This window comes from Dama dama, chromosome 1, assembly GCF_033118175.1.
Source record: "Dama dama isolate Ldn47 chromosome 1, ASM3311817v1, whole genome shotgun sequence".
Taxonomy (NCBI): Eukaryota; Metazoa; Chordata; class Mammalia; order Artiodactyla; family Cervidae; genus Dama; species Dama dama.
This window is the reverse complement of record NC_083681.1, coordinates 51,113,153-51,128,274: the sequence shown is the minus strand read 5'-3', so window position 1 is coordinate 51,128,274 and position 15,122 is coordinate 51,113,153. Positions and strand designations below refer to the sequence as shown.

The window sequence follows — 15,122 nt, the reverse complement described above, 5'->3', positions numbered from 1 at the left end:
ATGAAGTTAATCAGTCCTGTGTCTAAGGTTATTGTGCGCATCAAGTGAGATACTGTGAATCACAGTAAGCTCAGGCTCTAACACCCATCAAGTACCTGATCCCTTGTCTCGTATTTATCCATCACTCCATCCTTTCACAGCACTCTCTACTGTCTTATTTGATCTTACAAGGAAAATAGCTTAAATGCCAAATTAGAGCCACTTTTCAGATGAGAAAACTGAGACCATGCAATGTTAAGGGCCCAAAATCACCTGTTAGGGGAAGAAGTAAAACGAGAATCCAATCTGTCAGCTATTCTCTCAATACCGTTGTTATCTGTTGCAAAAGAAGACTACATTATAAATTTGTCCTTTTTGTCCTCATGTCTCATAGGGAGATGAGGAGCATGAGAAGCCCAGTATAATCATCCATGTATTTTATTTTTAAATCATAGTTGGTACTTTTATAAAACTCCTACCTTCACCAGCCCTGTGGATCAGTTCATTACAACATCTGTGTTTAGCACAGACATTCTCTGGCCATGTAACAGGCATGTTTGAGACGTGCCTTTGTAATCTGAGGGTTCTGAACTGTAAACTGTCTAACCAGGATACCTGATGTTGCCAGGATCCAAGGACTGATGTGTGGGGAGTGTCGTATACAGGGCCCAGTGTAAAGGAGGGCTCACTCAATGAACAAGCACTGGTCTGGGAGTCGGTGACTTGAATTCAAGCTCTGGCTTTCTGTACCTTAGTTTCCTCATTTGAAGAGAGTCACTGATACCTCCAGACTTGGCTACCTCACAAAGATTTGTTTGCACTTTTTTCTTATTTTGGCAACACCACACAGCATATGGGATATTTGTTCCCTGACCAGGAATTGATCCCATGCCCCCCTGCAGTGGATACACGAAGTTTTAACCACTGGACTGCCAGAGAAATCCCTGTTTGCGCATTTTTATAATTTCTTTATCAGACCTCCTATGAGCTTTTTTTTTTCTCTCTTTAACCTCCACTGTTTTTCCCAAATTGAGCAGCTTTATTAACTTCCATTATTAGAGTTAATAATCCTTGAGAAAAAAGCCTTAATGGCATCCTGTGATTTCATCCTGAGGTAGAGTGGTGGAGCCCTAAAGACCACAGTTAATAGCATCAGTACGATGAAGGGATCAAGAGCAGGGATCTGAGTTCAGCTGTAAACTACTCTGTGGAGTTGGCTGAGATCTCTGTTTACATCCATTTCCTCATCTGTAAAATGTGTTCAATAATGGTACCTATCTCGCTGGATTATCATGAAGGTTAAGTGAGATAATGATGTAAAATGCTGTACACTATTCTTGGCTCATTAGTAAGCAATCAATACATGTTGGATAGTATTGTTATTATTGTTGCCTCACTTCTAGATAACCCTCAGCTAAGATCATGTGAAACCAAAATTATTCCAGCTAAGAAAATCAAGCCCTGAGATTTGTTCAGAGTTACTTAGCAAATCAGTAGAAGGACTTAGTAACTTGACGTAAGAGTAAGTAAGCACTGAAGTCTATACTCCCTGTTATCATAGGACAGTGACTGACCCTGGTTCTGGGCACAAAACTCAGAACCCTTAAGATGAAGATGCCAAAAGCCTAGCTGATTGAGGGAGTGGGAAATTTGAGGCAATAGAGTATAGAGGCTAAGAGCACAGACTTGGAGCCAGATTGTCGGTTTGAGACCCTGGACAAATTACTTTAATCCATGACTCAGTCTTCTCATCTATAAAGTGGGGATGGTAATAGTACTTATCTCTTAGACTTACCCTTTATAGCTTGCTTAGAACATCACCAGGCACATAGTAAGCACCCAGTGAGTGTCAGCTGTTATCAGATGCTCATCTCGTGGCTTCCAGCCCATTGCTCCATTTGGGCAGCACTCCCAGCTTCCCCATGTCTGTCTTCCTACCCTCCCTGAAGCCTGTGTCTCTCTTGGCTGAGCTGCCTGGGGCACTGTGACGATGCTTACTGGCTAATGCTTCATGCTTGATAGCAGTGATCACCCCCACATGGCCTTAAGAACCTCTCCGGAGTCTTTCCCACCTCTTGGGTTAGGGCCTCTCCTCAGGTGAAACAAGGAGAGGATGTAGGGCGAAGCAGCAGCAGCTCTAAAAGGGGAGGCAGCCTGGTCAAGGCCACAGACGGTGGAGAACTGGGGTGGGAAGCCGAGTCCAGGGCTTTCTGCCACCCTGTACCTCAGATACAGGCTGACAGGACAGAGAAAACTAGAATACTTCACAGACTGAATTTCTGACCAGCAGCTGAACTAGAATATGGCCTGCATTTCAGATATAGCCATTAATACCTCCCTCTCAGGTCTTGGCACCCCCTGTTCCTCAGCTCTCAGGAGAGGTATAGTCAGTGGGTGCCAGTAGGAGAGGAGCCTGAGGAGTCTCTGGGGAACCCTTATCTGGGTGGAGAGACAGGGCACCTCTGAATGCCCTTATAACACCCTAAGTCCCTGAGTTCTTCATGAAAAGGAGTGGGCATTATGCTTGTGTTAACTCACAAATCCCGCTCTAGACAGTGTTCTATCCCTGGGGCTAATTGTGGTAGGGCCTCACCCAGGAGGCCACCTCCCTGGAAATCACCCCTAGGCCCAACCATGGAGAGAGAAGGGCTGCAAACAATGTTGTGGAGAGCTCTTAAATGACATGAAAATGTGTAAATAAATCAGATTTATTAGTTTAAAAGAAAAATAAACTAGGGTGTAGAGAAAAGGGAACCCTCCTTTGTTGGTGATGGGAATATAAATTCATGCAACCACTCTGGAAAACAGTATGGAGAGTCTTAAAAAAAAACAAACAAACTAGAGTTATATAATCCAGCAGTCCTACTCCTGGGCATATATCTGGAGATGATGGAAATTCTAATTCAAAGAGATACATGCACCCCCAGTGTTCATAGCAGCACTGTTTACAATAGCCAGGACATGGCAAATGTCCATCGACGGAGGAATAAATAAAGAAGATGTAGTATGTGTGTGGGTGTGTTGTGGTGTAATGGAATATTATGAAGCCATCAAAAAGAATGAAATAATGCCATTTGCAGCAACAGGGATGGACCTAGAAATTATCAAACTATGTAAAGTAAGTCAGAGAAAGACAAAAATCAGGTGATATCATTTATATGGGCAGCCTAAAAAGTGATACAAATGAACTTATTTACACAATAGAAATAGACTCACAGACAGGAAACAAACTTGTAGTTACTGAAGGGGAAATGGTGAGTGGATAAATTAACAGTTTGGAGTTAACAGATATACACTATGTATAAAAAAGATAAACAACAAGGACCTACTGTATAGCACAGGGAACTATATTCAATATCTTGTAATAACCTGTAATGGAAAAGAATCTGAAAAAGAATATATATGTGTGTTTGTGTGTAGGTATAACTGAATCATTTTGTGGTACCCTTGAAACTAACAGCTTTGCAAATCAACTACACTCTGAAAAATAAAAGAAAGCTAAAACAAAGGGACTTGTGCCCATGTAGACGTGCAGAGTGGAAGGCTGTCTGGTGTTTGTTGCTCCCCTCCATCTCATCATGGTCCACGCTGGTGGTGGCTGACTTTGTCTACATCAGCCTGTCCCGCTCCAGTGCTCCTGGAGGACAGACGTAGCTCCAGTGCTCAGCACATACAGAACCCCCTCAGGAAATGTGTGATAAGTGGATGATGTGGCGCTCAGGCCTGGTAGAAGCCTGAAAAAAGAGACTTTCCGTGCCATTTTAAGGGCAGGAAAGTGACCTGGGTTTATTAAGGTAGGGAGTGAGGGAATCATTTAGGGAATGAGTGGGCAGAAAAGGAGACAGGGAGCCAGAAAACACTGTGTCATGAGAATGGGATAGGAAATCTTGGCTTGGTGTGTGGCTTGAAAGCCTGGAAGATATTTGAGGTGCTCTCTTCCTTAGCCCTTCCTTCTGCCTTCCTGCCTTCAATGGACTCCTGCTTGTTTCCACACAGGGTTTCATCAGGCTAGACATGTCTGAGTTCCAGGAGCGGCATGAGGTGAGTGAGAGTCCTTGGTGAAGTGTGGTTTGGAGAGCCTGTCAACATGACTCTGCCTGGGTATTTTGATGTGACTTGTCATTCAGGCCTGAGATAATTACAGTAGCCTTGGAATTTGTCCTTTTGGGACATATGTATGCAGTGGGGTCCCTGATCTGTTTTGCATAGAATTTGCTCTGAAGAATAAACACAGAAGAGATCCATCTGCTCTCCCATCACAGCAGGATTCCTTCCACCCCAAGAGATAACCTCACCTTGTTGAAACAGGCAGTCTTAACAGTATACAAAGCCAGCTTATCGTGCATGCCCCATATTGGAAACTGAAAGGATGGAAAGGCCTTCCTAACTTAATTCTTTCCTTCCACCAGGTGGCCAAGTTCATCGGGTCCCCACCAGGCTACATTGGCCACGAGGAGGGTGGCCAGCTGACCAAGAAGCTGAAGCAGTGCCCCAATGCCGTGGTGCTCTTTGATGAGGTAGACAAAGCCCACCCAGATGTGCTCACCATCATGCTGCAGCTGTTTGATGAGGTGAGAGTCAGTTTGGGCTGGGTTTGGGTGGGGGACACCTGTAGTAATGAGGGGGCTATGAGCAGGACCTGTGGGCCTGGAGTCAATAGTTCGTCAAGTTCCTGCTTCCTCATGTGTACATTCAGTCAGTTAGCAGATGTGGCTTCACCCCTTCTCTGGACCAGGCCCAGACTGGGCACTCCAGGAAAAACAAGCACGGCCCAAAAGTTGAAATGTTGTGGCTGGCCAGGGTCCTTTTTAAAGAGACAGAATGGGGCAGAAGTGCCAGGAGAGAGTGAGACCTGAATTTTAGTTAGTTCCAGCTCTGCTCCATCTCTAGGAACCTTATGTGAAAAACAGGGAGGCTGGATCCAGTAAGCTCCAAGAACCTTTCTGACTCAGACGGCTCCTGCTCCTTCCTTCCGTCATCTTCACCAGTTCTTTAAAATGTTAGTAATGTGCTGTCTGTGACCATGGCAGTGATGATGGAATGGTGGTGCCCTGGCTTATGGAGCGTGCTTCTCCTGAACAGCTCCTGGCTCATCACAAACAAGAATAGTCTCCCTCTCAACTGACCAAGTGAGCTCTAGATGAGAACAGCTTCCTTTTATTCAGCACAGTCTATATAGTAGGCTTGTGCTAAAGACTTTACAGACATTATTGCTAATGATCACAATAGCCAGGCAAGGTAGAAACCTTTTTTAACAGATGTAGAAACAAGAGGTTGTAAATGACTTGCCCAAGGTGACAGAGCTACTGTACAGAGGAGCCAGAAGTGGTCTGAAGATACATCTGGTCCCAGAGCCCAGGTCTCCCCTCTGTACGTCTCCTTATCTTGAGCAGGGGAGGGAGAGCTTACTGTCAGGGGAGGGACTGACATAAACCTGTTCCAGGTGAGGCCTCCCTTCTGCTCCCGTGCAGAAGCTGTATTAGCCAGCACACCTTTCCACTCAGCCCCATCCAGCCCTGGGAAAATGGAAAGGGGTTTGCTTCCCAAAACGTCACAGGTGCACGGATGAGATACAGGAATGGATACCCCTGGACCAAACAGCACACCAGGTGCCAAGCCAGCCAGAGACAGATCCAAATGTCCCGACAGCTGCCCACTCACTGCCTTCCTCTCTGAGCCCAGCATCCTTGGCTGCCCCAGTTTTATTGCCCTCTTCCTAGGCTCTTATCTGCTCCCTCTCCTGAGAACTCCTACTGAGGAATGAAGGCCAGTCCTTCAAAGGTCACATATTCTGTTTTCCGCACCTGTGCTCTGAGACTCCCCCCACTCCATTCTAGACTGTTAATGGGATTCAGGTACACAGCTTATGGACCAGACCCCAACCTGCCCTCTGGGAGCTCCCTGCCTATCAGGTAGAAAGGAGATGCGATAAAGTTGACATTTTTGTACTTTAAGTGCAAGGCACTATTTTATCAACTCCTTTAATCTTCCCAATAACCATATGAAGATAGTCATTATTACTGCCTTAGTGTGACAAATGTAGGAACTGAGATAAAGTGAGATAACTGATTCATCCATGGTCACACAGTTGGGAAGAGGAAATCGAGGGTTTGAACCAAGGCACTCTAGTTCTAGAGCCCACAGCTTATTTTTTTTTATTTTATTTTTTTATTTTTTCCTTTATTTTTATTAGTTGGAGGCTAATTACTTCACAACATTGCAGTGGGTTTTGTCATACATTGACATGAATCAGCCATGGAGTTACATGTATTCCCCATCCAGATACCCCCTCCCACCTCCCTCTCCACCCGATTCCTCTGGGTCTTCCCAGTGCACCAGGCCCGAGCACTTGTCTCATGCATCCCACCTGGGCTGGTGATCTGTTTCACTATAGATAATATACATGCTGTTCTCTCGAAACATCCCACCCTCGCCCTCTCCCACAGAGTCCAAAAGTCTATTCTGTACATCTGTGTCTCTTTTTCTGTTTTGCATGTAGGGTTATCATTACCATCTTTCTAAATCCCATATATATGTGTTAGTATGCTGTAATGTTCTTTATCTTTCTGGCTTACTTCACTCTGTATAATGGGCTCCAGTTTCATCCATCTCATTAGAACTGATTCAAATGAATTCTTTTTAATGGCTGAGTAATATTCCATGGTGTATATGTACCACAGCTTCCTTATCCATTCGTCTGCTGATGGGCATCTAGGTTGCTTCCATGTCCTGGCTATTATAAACAGTGCTGCGATGAACATTGGGGTGCACGTGTCTCTTTCAGATCTGGTTTCCTTGGTGTGTATGCCCAGAAGTGGTACTGCTGGGTCATATGGCAGTTCTATTTCCAGTTTTTTAAGAAATCTCCACACTGTTTTCCATAGTGGCTGTACTAGTTTGCATTCCCACCAACAGTGTAAGAGGGTTCCCTTTTCTCCACACCCTCTTCAGCATTTATTGCTTGTAGACTTTTGGATAGCAGCCATCCTGACTGGCGTGTAATGGTACCTCATTGTGGTTTTGATTTGCATTTCTCTGATAGAGTGATGTTGAGCATCTTTTCATGTGTTTGTTAGCCATCTGTATGTCTTCTTTGGAGAAATGTCTGTTTAGATCTTTGGCCCATTTTTTGATTGGGTCATTTATTTTTCTGGAATTGCGCTTCAGGAGTTGCTTGTATATTTTTGAGATTAATCCTTTGTCTGTTTCTTCATTTGCTATTATTTTCTCCCAATCTGAGGGCTGTCTTTTCACCTTACTTATAGTTTCCTTTGTTGTGCAAAAGCTTTTAAGTTTCATTAGGTCCCATTTGTTTATTTTTGCTTTTATTTCCAATATTCTGGGAGGTGGGTCATAGAGGATCTTGCTGTGATTTATGTCGGAGAGTGTTTTGCCTATGTTCTCCTCTAGGAGTTGTATAGTTTCTGGTCTTACATTTAGATCTTTAATCCATTTTGAGTTTATTTTTGTGTATGGTGTTAGAAAGTGTTCTAGTTTCATTCTTTTACAAGTGGTTGACCAGTCTTCCCAGCACCACTTGTTAAAGAGGTTGTCTTTTTTCCATTGTATATCCTTGCCTCCTTTGTCGAAGATAAGGTGTCCACAGGTTCGTGGATTTATCTCTGGGCTTTCTATTCTGTTCCATTGATCTATATTTCTGTCTTTGTGCCAGTACCATACTGTCTTGATGACTGTGGCTTTGTAGTAGAGTCTGAAGTCAGGCAGGTTGATTCCTCCAGTTCCATTCTTCTTTCTCAAGATTACTTTGGCTATTCGAGGTTTTTTGTATTTCCATACAAATTGTGAAATTATTTGTTCTAGTTATGTGAAAAATACCGTTGGTAGCTTGATAGGGATTGCATTGAATCTATAGATTGCTTTGGGTAGAACAGCCATTTTGACAATATTGATTCTTCCAATCCATGAACACGGTATGTTTCTCCATCTGTTTGTGTCCTCTTTGATTTCTTTCATCAGTGTTTTATAGTTTTCTATGTATAGGTCTTTTGTTTCTTTAGGTAGATATACTCCTAAGTATTTTATTCTTTTTGTTGCAGTGGTGAATGGTATTGTTTCCTTAATTTCTCTTTCTGTTTTCTCATTGTTAGTGTATAGGAATGCAAGGGATTTCTCTGTGTTAATTTTATATCCTGCAACTTTATATTCATTGATTAGCTCTAGTAATTTTCTGGTGGAGTCTTTAGGGTGTTCTATGTAGAGGATCATGTCATCTGCAAACAGAGAGAGTTTCACTTCTTCTTTTCCTATCTGGATTCCTTTTACTTCTCCTGCTCTGATTGCTGTGGCCAAAACTTCCAACACTATGTTGAATAGTAGTGGTGAGAGTGGGCACCCTTGTCTTGTTCCTGATTTCAGGGGAAATGCTTTCAATTTTTCACCATTGAGGGTGATGCTTGCTGTGGGTTTGTCATATATAGCTTTTATTATGTTGAGGTATGTTCCTTCTATTCCTGCTTTCTGGAGAGTTTTAATCATAAATGAGTGTTGAATTTTGTCAAAGGCTTTCTCTGCATCTATTGAGATAATCATATGGTTTTTATCTTTCAACTTGTTAATGTGGTGTATTACATTGATTGATTTGCGGATATTAAAGAATCCTTGCATTCCTGGGATAAAGCCCACTTGGTCATGGTGTATGATTTTTTTGATATGTTGTTGGATTCTGTTTGCTAGAATTTTGTTAAGGATTTTTGCATCTATGTTCATCAGTGATATTGGCCTGTAGTTTTCCTTTTTGTGGCATCTTTGTCTGGTTTTGGAATTAGGGTGATGGTGGCCTCATAGAATGAGTTTGGAAGTTTACCTTCTTCTGCAATTTTCTGGAAGAGTTTGAGTAAGATAGGTGTTAGCTCTTCTCTAAATTTTTGGTAGAATTCAGCTGTGAAGCCATCTGGTCCTGGGCTTTTGTTTGCTGGAAGATTTCTGATTACAGTTTCGATTTCCTTGCTTGTGATGGCTCCGTTAAGATCTTCTATTTCTTCCTGGTTCAGTTTTGGAAAGTTTTACTTTTCTAAGAATTTGTCCATTTCTTCCAAGTTGTCCATTTTATTGGCATAGAGCTGCTGGTAGTAGTCTCTTATGATCCTTTGTACTTCAGTGTTGTCTGTTGTGATCTCTCCATTTTCATTTCTAATTTTGTTAATTTGGTTCTTCTCTCTCTGTTTCTTAATGAGTCTTGCTAATGGTTTGTCAATTTTGTTTATTTTTTCAAAAAACCAGCTTTTAGCTTTGTTGATTTTTGCTGTGGTCTCTTTAGTTTCTTTTGCATTTATTTCTGCCCTAATTTTTAAGATTTCTTTCCTTCTGCTAACCCTGGGGTTCTTCATTTCTTCCTTCTCTAATTGCTTTAGGTGTAGAGTTAGGTTATTTATTTGGCTTTTTTCTTGTTTCTTGATGTAAGCCTGTAATGCTATGAACCTTCCCCTTAGCACTGCTTTTACAGTGTCCCATAGGTTTTGGGTTGTTGTGTTTTCATTTTCATTCATTTCTATGCATATTTTGATTTCTTTTTTGATTTCTTCTATGATTTGTTGGTTATTCAGAAGCGTGTTATTTAGCCTCCATATGTTTGAATTTTTAACAATTTTTTTTCTTGTAATTGAGATCTAATCTTACTGCACTGTGGTCAGAAAAGATGACTGGAATGATTTCAATTTTTTTGAATTTTCCAAGACCAGATTTATGGCCCAGGATGTGATCTATTCTGGAGAAGGTTCTGTGTGCACTTGAGAAAAAGGTGAAGTTGAATGTTTTGGGGTGAAATGTCCTATAGATATCAATTAGGTCTAGCTGGTCCATTGTGTCATTTAAGGTTTGTGTTTCCTTGTTAATGTTCTGTTTAGTTGATCTATCCATAGTTGTGAGTGGGGTATTAAAGTCTCCCACTATTATTGTGTTACTATTAATTTCCTCTTTCATACTGGTTAGCGTTTGCCATACATATTGCGGTGCTCCTATGTTGGGTGCATATATATTTATAATTGTTATATCTTCTTCTTGGATTGATCCTTTGATCATTATGTAGTGTCCTTCTTTGTCTCTTTTCACATCCTTTATTTGAAAGTCTATTTTATCTGATATGAGTATTGCAACTCCTGCTTTCTTTTGGTCTCCGTTTGCGTGAAATATTTTTTTCCAGCCCTTCACTTTTAGTCTGTATGTGTCTCTTGTTTTGAGGTGGGTCTCTTGTAGACAGCATATATAGGGGTCTTGTTTTTGTATCCATTCAGCCAATCTTTGTCTTTTGGTTGGGGCATTCAGCCCATTTACATTTAAGGTAATTATTGATAGGTGTGGTCCCGTTGCCATTTACTTTGTTGTTTTGGGTTCACGTTTATACAACCTTTCTGCATTTCCTGTCTAGAGAAGATCCTTTAGCATTTGTTGAAGAGCTGGTTTGGTGGTGCTGAATTCTCTCACCTTTTGCTTGTCTGTAAAGCTTTTGAATTCTCCTTCATATCTGAATGAGATCCTTGCTGGGTACAGTAATCTAAGTTGTAGGTTATTCTCTTTCATTACTTATGTCCTGTCATTCCCTTCTGGCCTGGAGGGTTTCTATTGATAGATCAGCTGTTATCCTTATGGGAATCCCTTTGTGTGTTATTTGTTGTTTCTCTCTTGCTGCTTTTAATATTTGTTCTTTGTGTTTGATCTTTTTAATTTGATTAATATGTGTCTTGGGGTGTTTCGCTTTGGGTTTATCCTGTTTGGGACTCTGGGTTTCTTGGACTTGGGTGGCTATTTCCTTCCCCATTTTAGGGAAGTTTTCAGCTATTATCTCCTCGAGTATTTTCTCATGGCCTTTCTTTTTGTCTTCTTCTGGGACTCCTATGATTCGAATGCTGGGGCATTTCACATTGTCCCAGAGGTCCCTGAGGTTGTCCTCATTTCTTTTGATTCTTTTTTCTTTTTTCCTCTCTGCTTCATTTATTTCCACCATTTTATCTTCTACCTCACTTATCCTATCTTCTGTCTCTGTTATTCTACTCTTGGTTCCCTCCAGAGTGTTTTTTATCTCATTTATTGCATTATTCATTTTTAATTGACTCTTTTTTATTTCTTCTAGGTCTGTATTAAACATTTCTTGCATCTTCTCAATCTTTGTCTCCAGGCTATTTATGTGTAACTCCATTTTGTTTTCAAGATTTTGGATCATTTTTATTATCATTATTCTAAATTCTTTTTCAGGTAGATTCCCTATGTCCTCCTCTTTTGTTTGACTTGGTGGGCATTTTTCATGTTCCTTTACCTGTTGGGTATTTCTCTGCCTTTTCATCTTGTTTAGATTCCTGTGTCTGGAATAGGCTTTCTGTATTCTGGAGGTCTGTGGTTCCTTTTTATTGTGGAGGTTTTACCCAGTGGGTGGGGTTGGACAATTGGCTTGTCAAGGTTTCCTGGTTAGGGAAGCTTGCGTCGGTGTTCTGGTGCATGGAACTAGATTTCTTCTCTCTGGAGTGCAGTGGAGTATCCAGTAATGAGTTTTGAGATGGGTCTACGTGTTAGGTGTGACGTTGGGCAGCCTGTATGTTGACGTTCAGGGCTATGTTCCTGCGTTGCTGGAGAATTTGCGTGGTATGTCTTGCTCTAAAACTTATTGGCTCTTGGGTGGTGGTTGGTTTCAGTGTAGGTATGGAGGCTTTTAGACTGTCTCTTATTACTTAAAGTTCCATGTAGTCAGGAGTTTTCTGGTGTTCTCAGGTTTTGGGCTTAAGTCTCCTGCCTCTGGATTTCAGTTTTATTCTTCCAGTAGTCTCAAGACTTCTCCACCTGTACAGCACTGATAATAAAACTTCTAGGTTAATGGCGAAAAGATTCTCTCCCGTGAGGGACACCCAGAGAGGTTCACAGAGTTACATGAAGAAGAGGAGAGGGAGGAGGGAGATAGAGATGAGCAGGAGGAGAAAAAGGGGGACTCAAGAGGTGAGAGACAGATCCACGCAGTTGTCTGTTCCCAGAGTGTTCTCCATAGCCCAGACACCCACAGAGATTCAGAGAATTGGATTGGGAAGAGAAGGGGGAGGGAGGAAATAGAAGTGTCCTGAGGTAGAAAACAGAGAGTCAAAAGTGGGAGAGAGTAATCAACACACTCCTGAATAGAAATGGGAACTGAATATTGGATTCTTAAATGTCCAAAATTTATATCATATACTGAAAAACAAAGATTAAAAATCTAGAGTAGAGGTTAGACTCTTAAAAATACAATATTAAAAACAAAAACCAAAACACAGAAAAAAAATTTTAGAAATGTATATGAAGTTCGGTTTAAAAATAGGGCTTCTCTTTTTTTTTGTAAGGTTATAGTGTAGTGAAAATGAAAATTAAGGAGTAGTAGAGGAGTAATAGAGGACTTTAAAAGGAAATAAGAGAAAAAGAAAAATAGAAAATAGAAGAGAAAAAAAAAAAAAACAAGAAAAAAAAATTTTCCTAATTAAAAAAATCGTAAAATCTATGAAAATGAAAGTTACGGAGTAATGGGGGAGTAATAGGGAATTTTTAAAGAAAATAAAAGAGAAAAAAAAAATTTTTTTTTTTTTTTTTACTTAAAAAAAAAAAAAGTAAAAATACATCTAGGAATTTCTCTGCAGCTGTTGCGGTCAGTGTGGGTTCGGTTCAGTTTCAGATAGCTCCTCGTTCCAGCTTACACTTCTCGATATCTGCAGGCCCCTTCCAGTGTAGTCTACAGGGATTTTAATCTGTTGCACCGGTCCCTTCTGAAGCGGTTCCCTTTATTTGGCTTCTGTTTGCCGGTCTCGTCAGTGCCTAATTTCCGCCCTGACACAGGCCGGCGGAGGTGGTCTTTTATTCAGGTTGCTAGTTCCGTCATGCTGCGGGGAGGGGCTGGCGCTGCTTTCCCCGTCTACGCTGCTCAGGCTCCCGGCTGTTCTATATGGAGCGGGCCCTGCGCTGCGCGAGGTTCCAGCCCTCGGGTGTTCCACAAAAGCGCGGAACAAAAAGCTGCACCTGCTTTTTGTGCCTGTCCTCAAGCAGCCAGGAGCTTGACGAGCGCACTCTCCCCGGGTGCGGCGCGCCTTCTCCCCTCCGCGGTCCCAGTCTCAGTTTCCGCCCGCGCCAGTCAGGTGCTTGCGCCTTCTGCCCTCCGCGTCCCCAGCCCCAGTCCCCGCCTGCACCACTCGGGTGCCTGCACCCTGTGTCTCGCCGCGACCCTCCCGGAGGATGTCGACCATCCAGAATCTCAGGAGATCTTTGATTAGAAACTGGAGGCCTGTTTGCAGTGCGGTAGGGGATGCGGTCCTTGGGGCGAGGCTGCCCCTTTCCTCTCCCCTCTGCCTCCTGCGGGGCTGGGCCTGCGAGCTCTTCTCTGGACTTGCTCGGTCCCTTTGTTCTGCGAATGGCCGGCGGTGTGTTCGGGCCGGTTAATTATCTCTCTCTCTCTTGCCATCCCACAGTTTAAATTGGTAACTCACAAAAGCTCCCTCCGATTGTCCTCAGGGCACTCAGGCCTAGTCCTTACCCTAAGCAATGCCGCCGGCTCCTCTCCGTTCCGCCCCCACTTGCTGGTGGTGGATGCGGGCGTCTGGGGTACTTTTTTGCTGGGAGTTGCTTTTAGCCACGTAATCTGTGGGTTTTATTTATTCTTCCCGTCCCAGTCATGTTGCCCTCCAAGATTCAGAAACTTCCCCCAGACCCGCCAGTGCGAGGGTTTCCTGGTGTTTGCAAACTTCCTCTATTAAGACTCCCTTCCTCGGACGGATCTCTGTCCTTAGCTCTTTTGTCTCTCTTTTTATCTTTTATATTTTGTCCTACCTCCTTTCGAAGACAATGGGTTGCTTTTTTGGGCGCCTGATGACCTCAGCTAGCGATCAGAAGTTGTTTTGTGAAGTTTGCTCTGCGTTCAATTATTCTTTTGATGAATTTGTAGGAGAGAAAGTGGTGTCCCCGTCCTATTCCTCCGCCATCTTGGCTCCTCGGAGCCCACAGCTTAAATAAAACTCCCAGACACCTAGTCTCTCCAGGCATTCTCAGAGCCCATAGCACCAGGGGAAACGCCCCATCGACTAACTTAATTCAGTATGTTAGGGTTGGCAGTAGACACCTCGTGTGCAGGCGCAGAGAGGTGTGAGGCAGCCTGCTCCATCCAGAGGACTACAGCCTTTCAGTAACTGCCCAACTGCAGAGGGAAGGTGAGAACAGAATGGTGGAGGTAGATGGGTGAGATAGACAGGGGCAGATTAGAATGCCAGGCAAAGGAGTGTGGATTTATTTGCTGGAGAGTAAGAAGCCTTTAGGCTAAAGTCAAAGACTTTAGGCAAGAGAAAAGCATGATCAAGTTTTCCTTTTATAAAGCTCCTGTAGGCAGCAGTGGGCAAATGGACTAGAAGGAAGAAGAGGGACCAGCGATGAGACTGTTAAAAGAGTCCAAGTGAGGGCTGGGGAGACCTGCTCTACAGCAGGGCCATTGGATAGAGAGAACTCCCAAGTGAGGAGATAGGGAGGGGACAAGAGTGACCAGCGGAAGCGTCTCTGGTCTGGTGACCCATGGGTTCTTGTGCTATCAGCTGAGGCAGGGAACACAGCGGGGTGAGCAACAGATTGAGGAAGGTGAGGAGCTAAGTTTTGGAAGTATTGAAAATGAAATGCCTGGGATACAGCCAGATGGAGATGTCCAGGAAGTTGCTTGTCGTAAGTGCAAGAGAGGTCTGCGCCGGAAGTAGACTCAGGAGTGCTTCAGCACAGAGACAGTAACAGAAGCCACAGGAATGGACGAGATCTCTCCCCGGTGAGAGTCTGGTAAGCGGAGAAGAGCCTTGCAACCTCTCCACAAAGACCCAGAGAAGGAGTTGCCAGAGAGTAGGAGGCAAACAAGGAGAGTGTGGTTCAGTGAAGGAAGGGCAGAGGGGACACAGGCAGAACAGACACAGCCCCTGCCTCAGTGCTCGGGAGTGAGGGGGAGACGGGCAGCAAAAAACAGTTCGGCCACTGTGGTGAGTGCTGCCCTAGGATCAGTAGGACTAAGGGGCAAAGAGAAGCGTGCCCCCCCACCCCAGATCCACCCATCCCAGATCTCCCAAGCTTAGGCCCAGAAAAACGGGAGCCCTAGCAAAGCTCTCACCAAGCAGAGCTAATGTAGGTTACTTCCCAGTTGACCCCAGACCTATAGCACA

General features: G+C 43.4%; 1 protein-coding gene across 1 annotated transcript in view; it reads left to right on the top strand.

Annotated features, from left to right (window-relative positions):
- Positions 1-15,122, top strand: part of CLPB (ClpB family mitochondrial disaggregase) — a 154,060-nt gene that overhangs the window by 128,082 nt on the left and 10,856 nt on the right. Inside the window, exons 10-11 of the mRNA XM_061149504.1 lie at positions 3,976-4,020; positions 4,389-4,550. Of these exons, the coding sequence (XP_061005487.1) occupies positions 3,976-4,020; positions 4,389-4,550 (207 nt within the window). The remainder of the gene's footprint in view (positions 1-3,975; positions 4,021-4,388; positions 4,551-15,122) is intronic.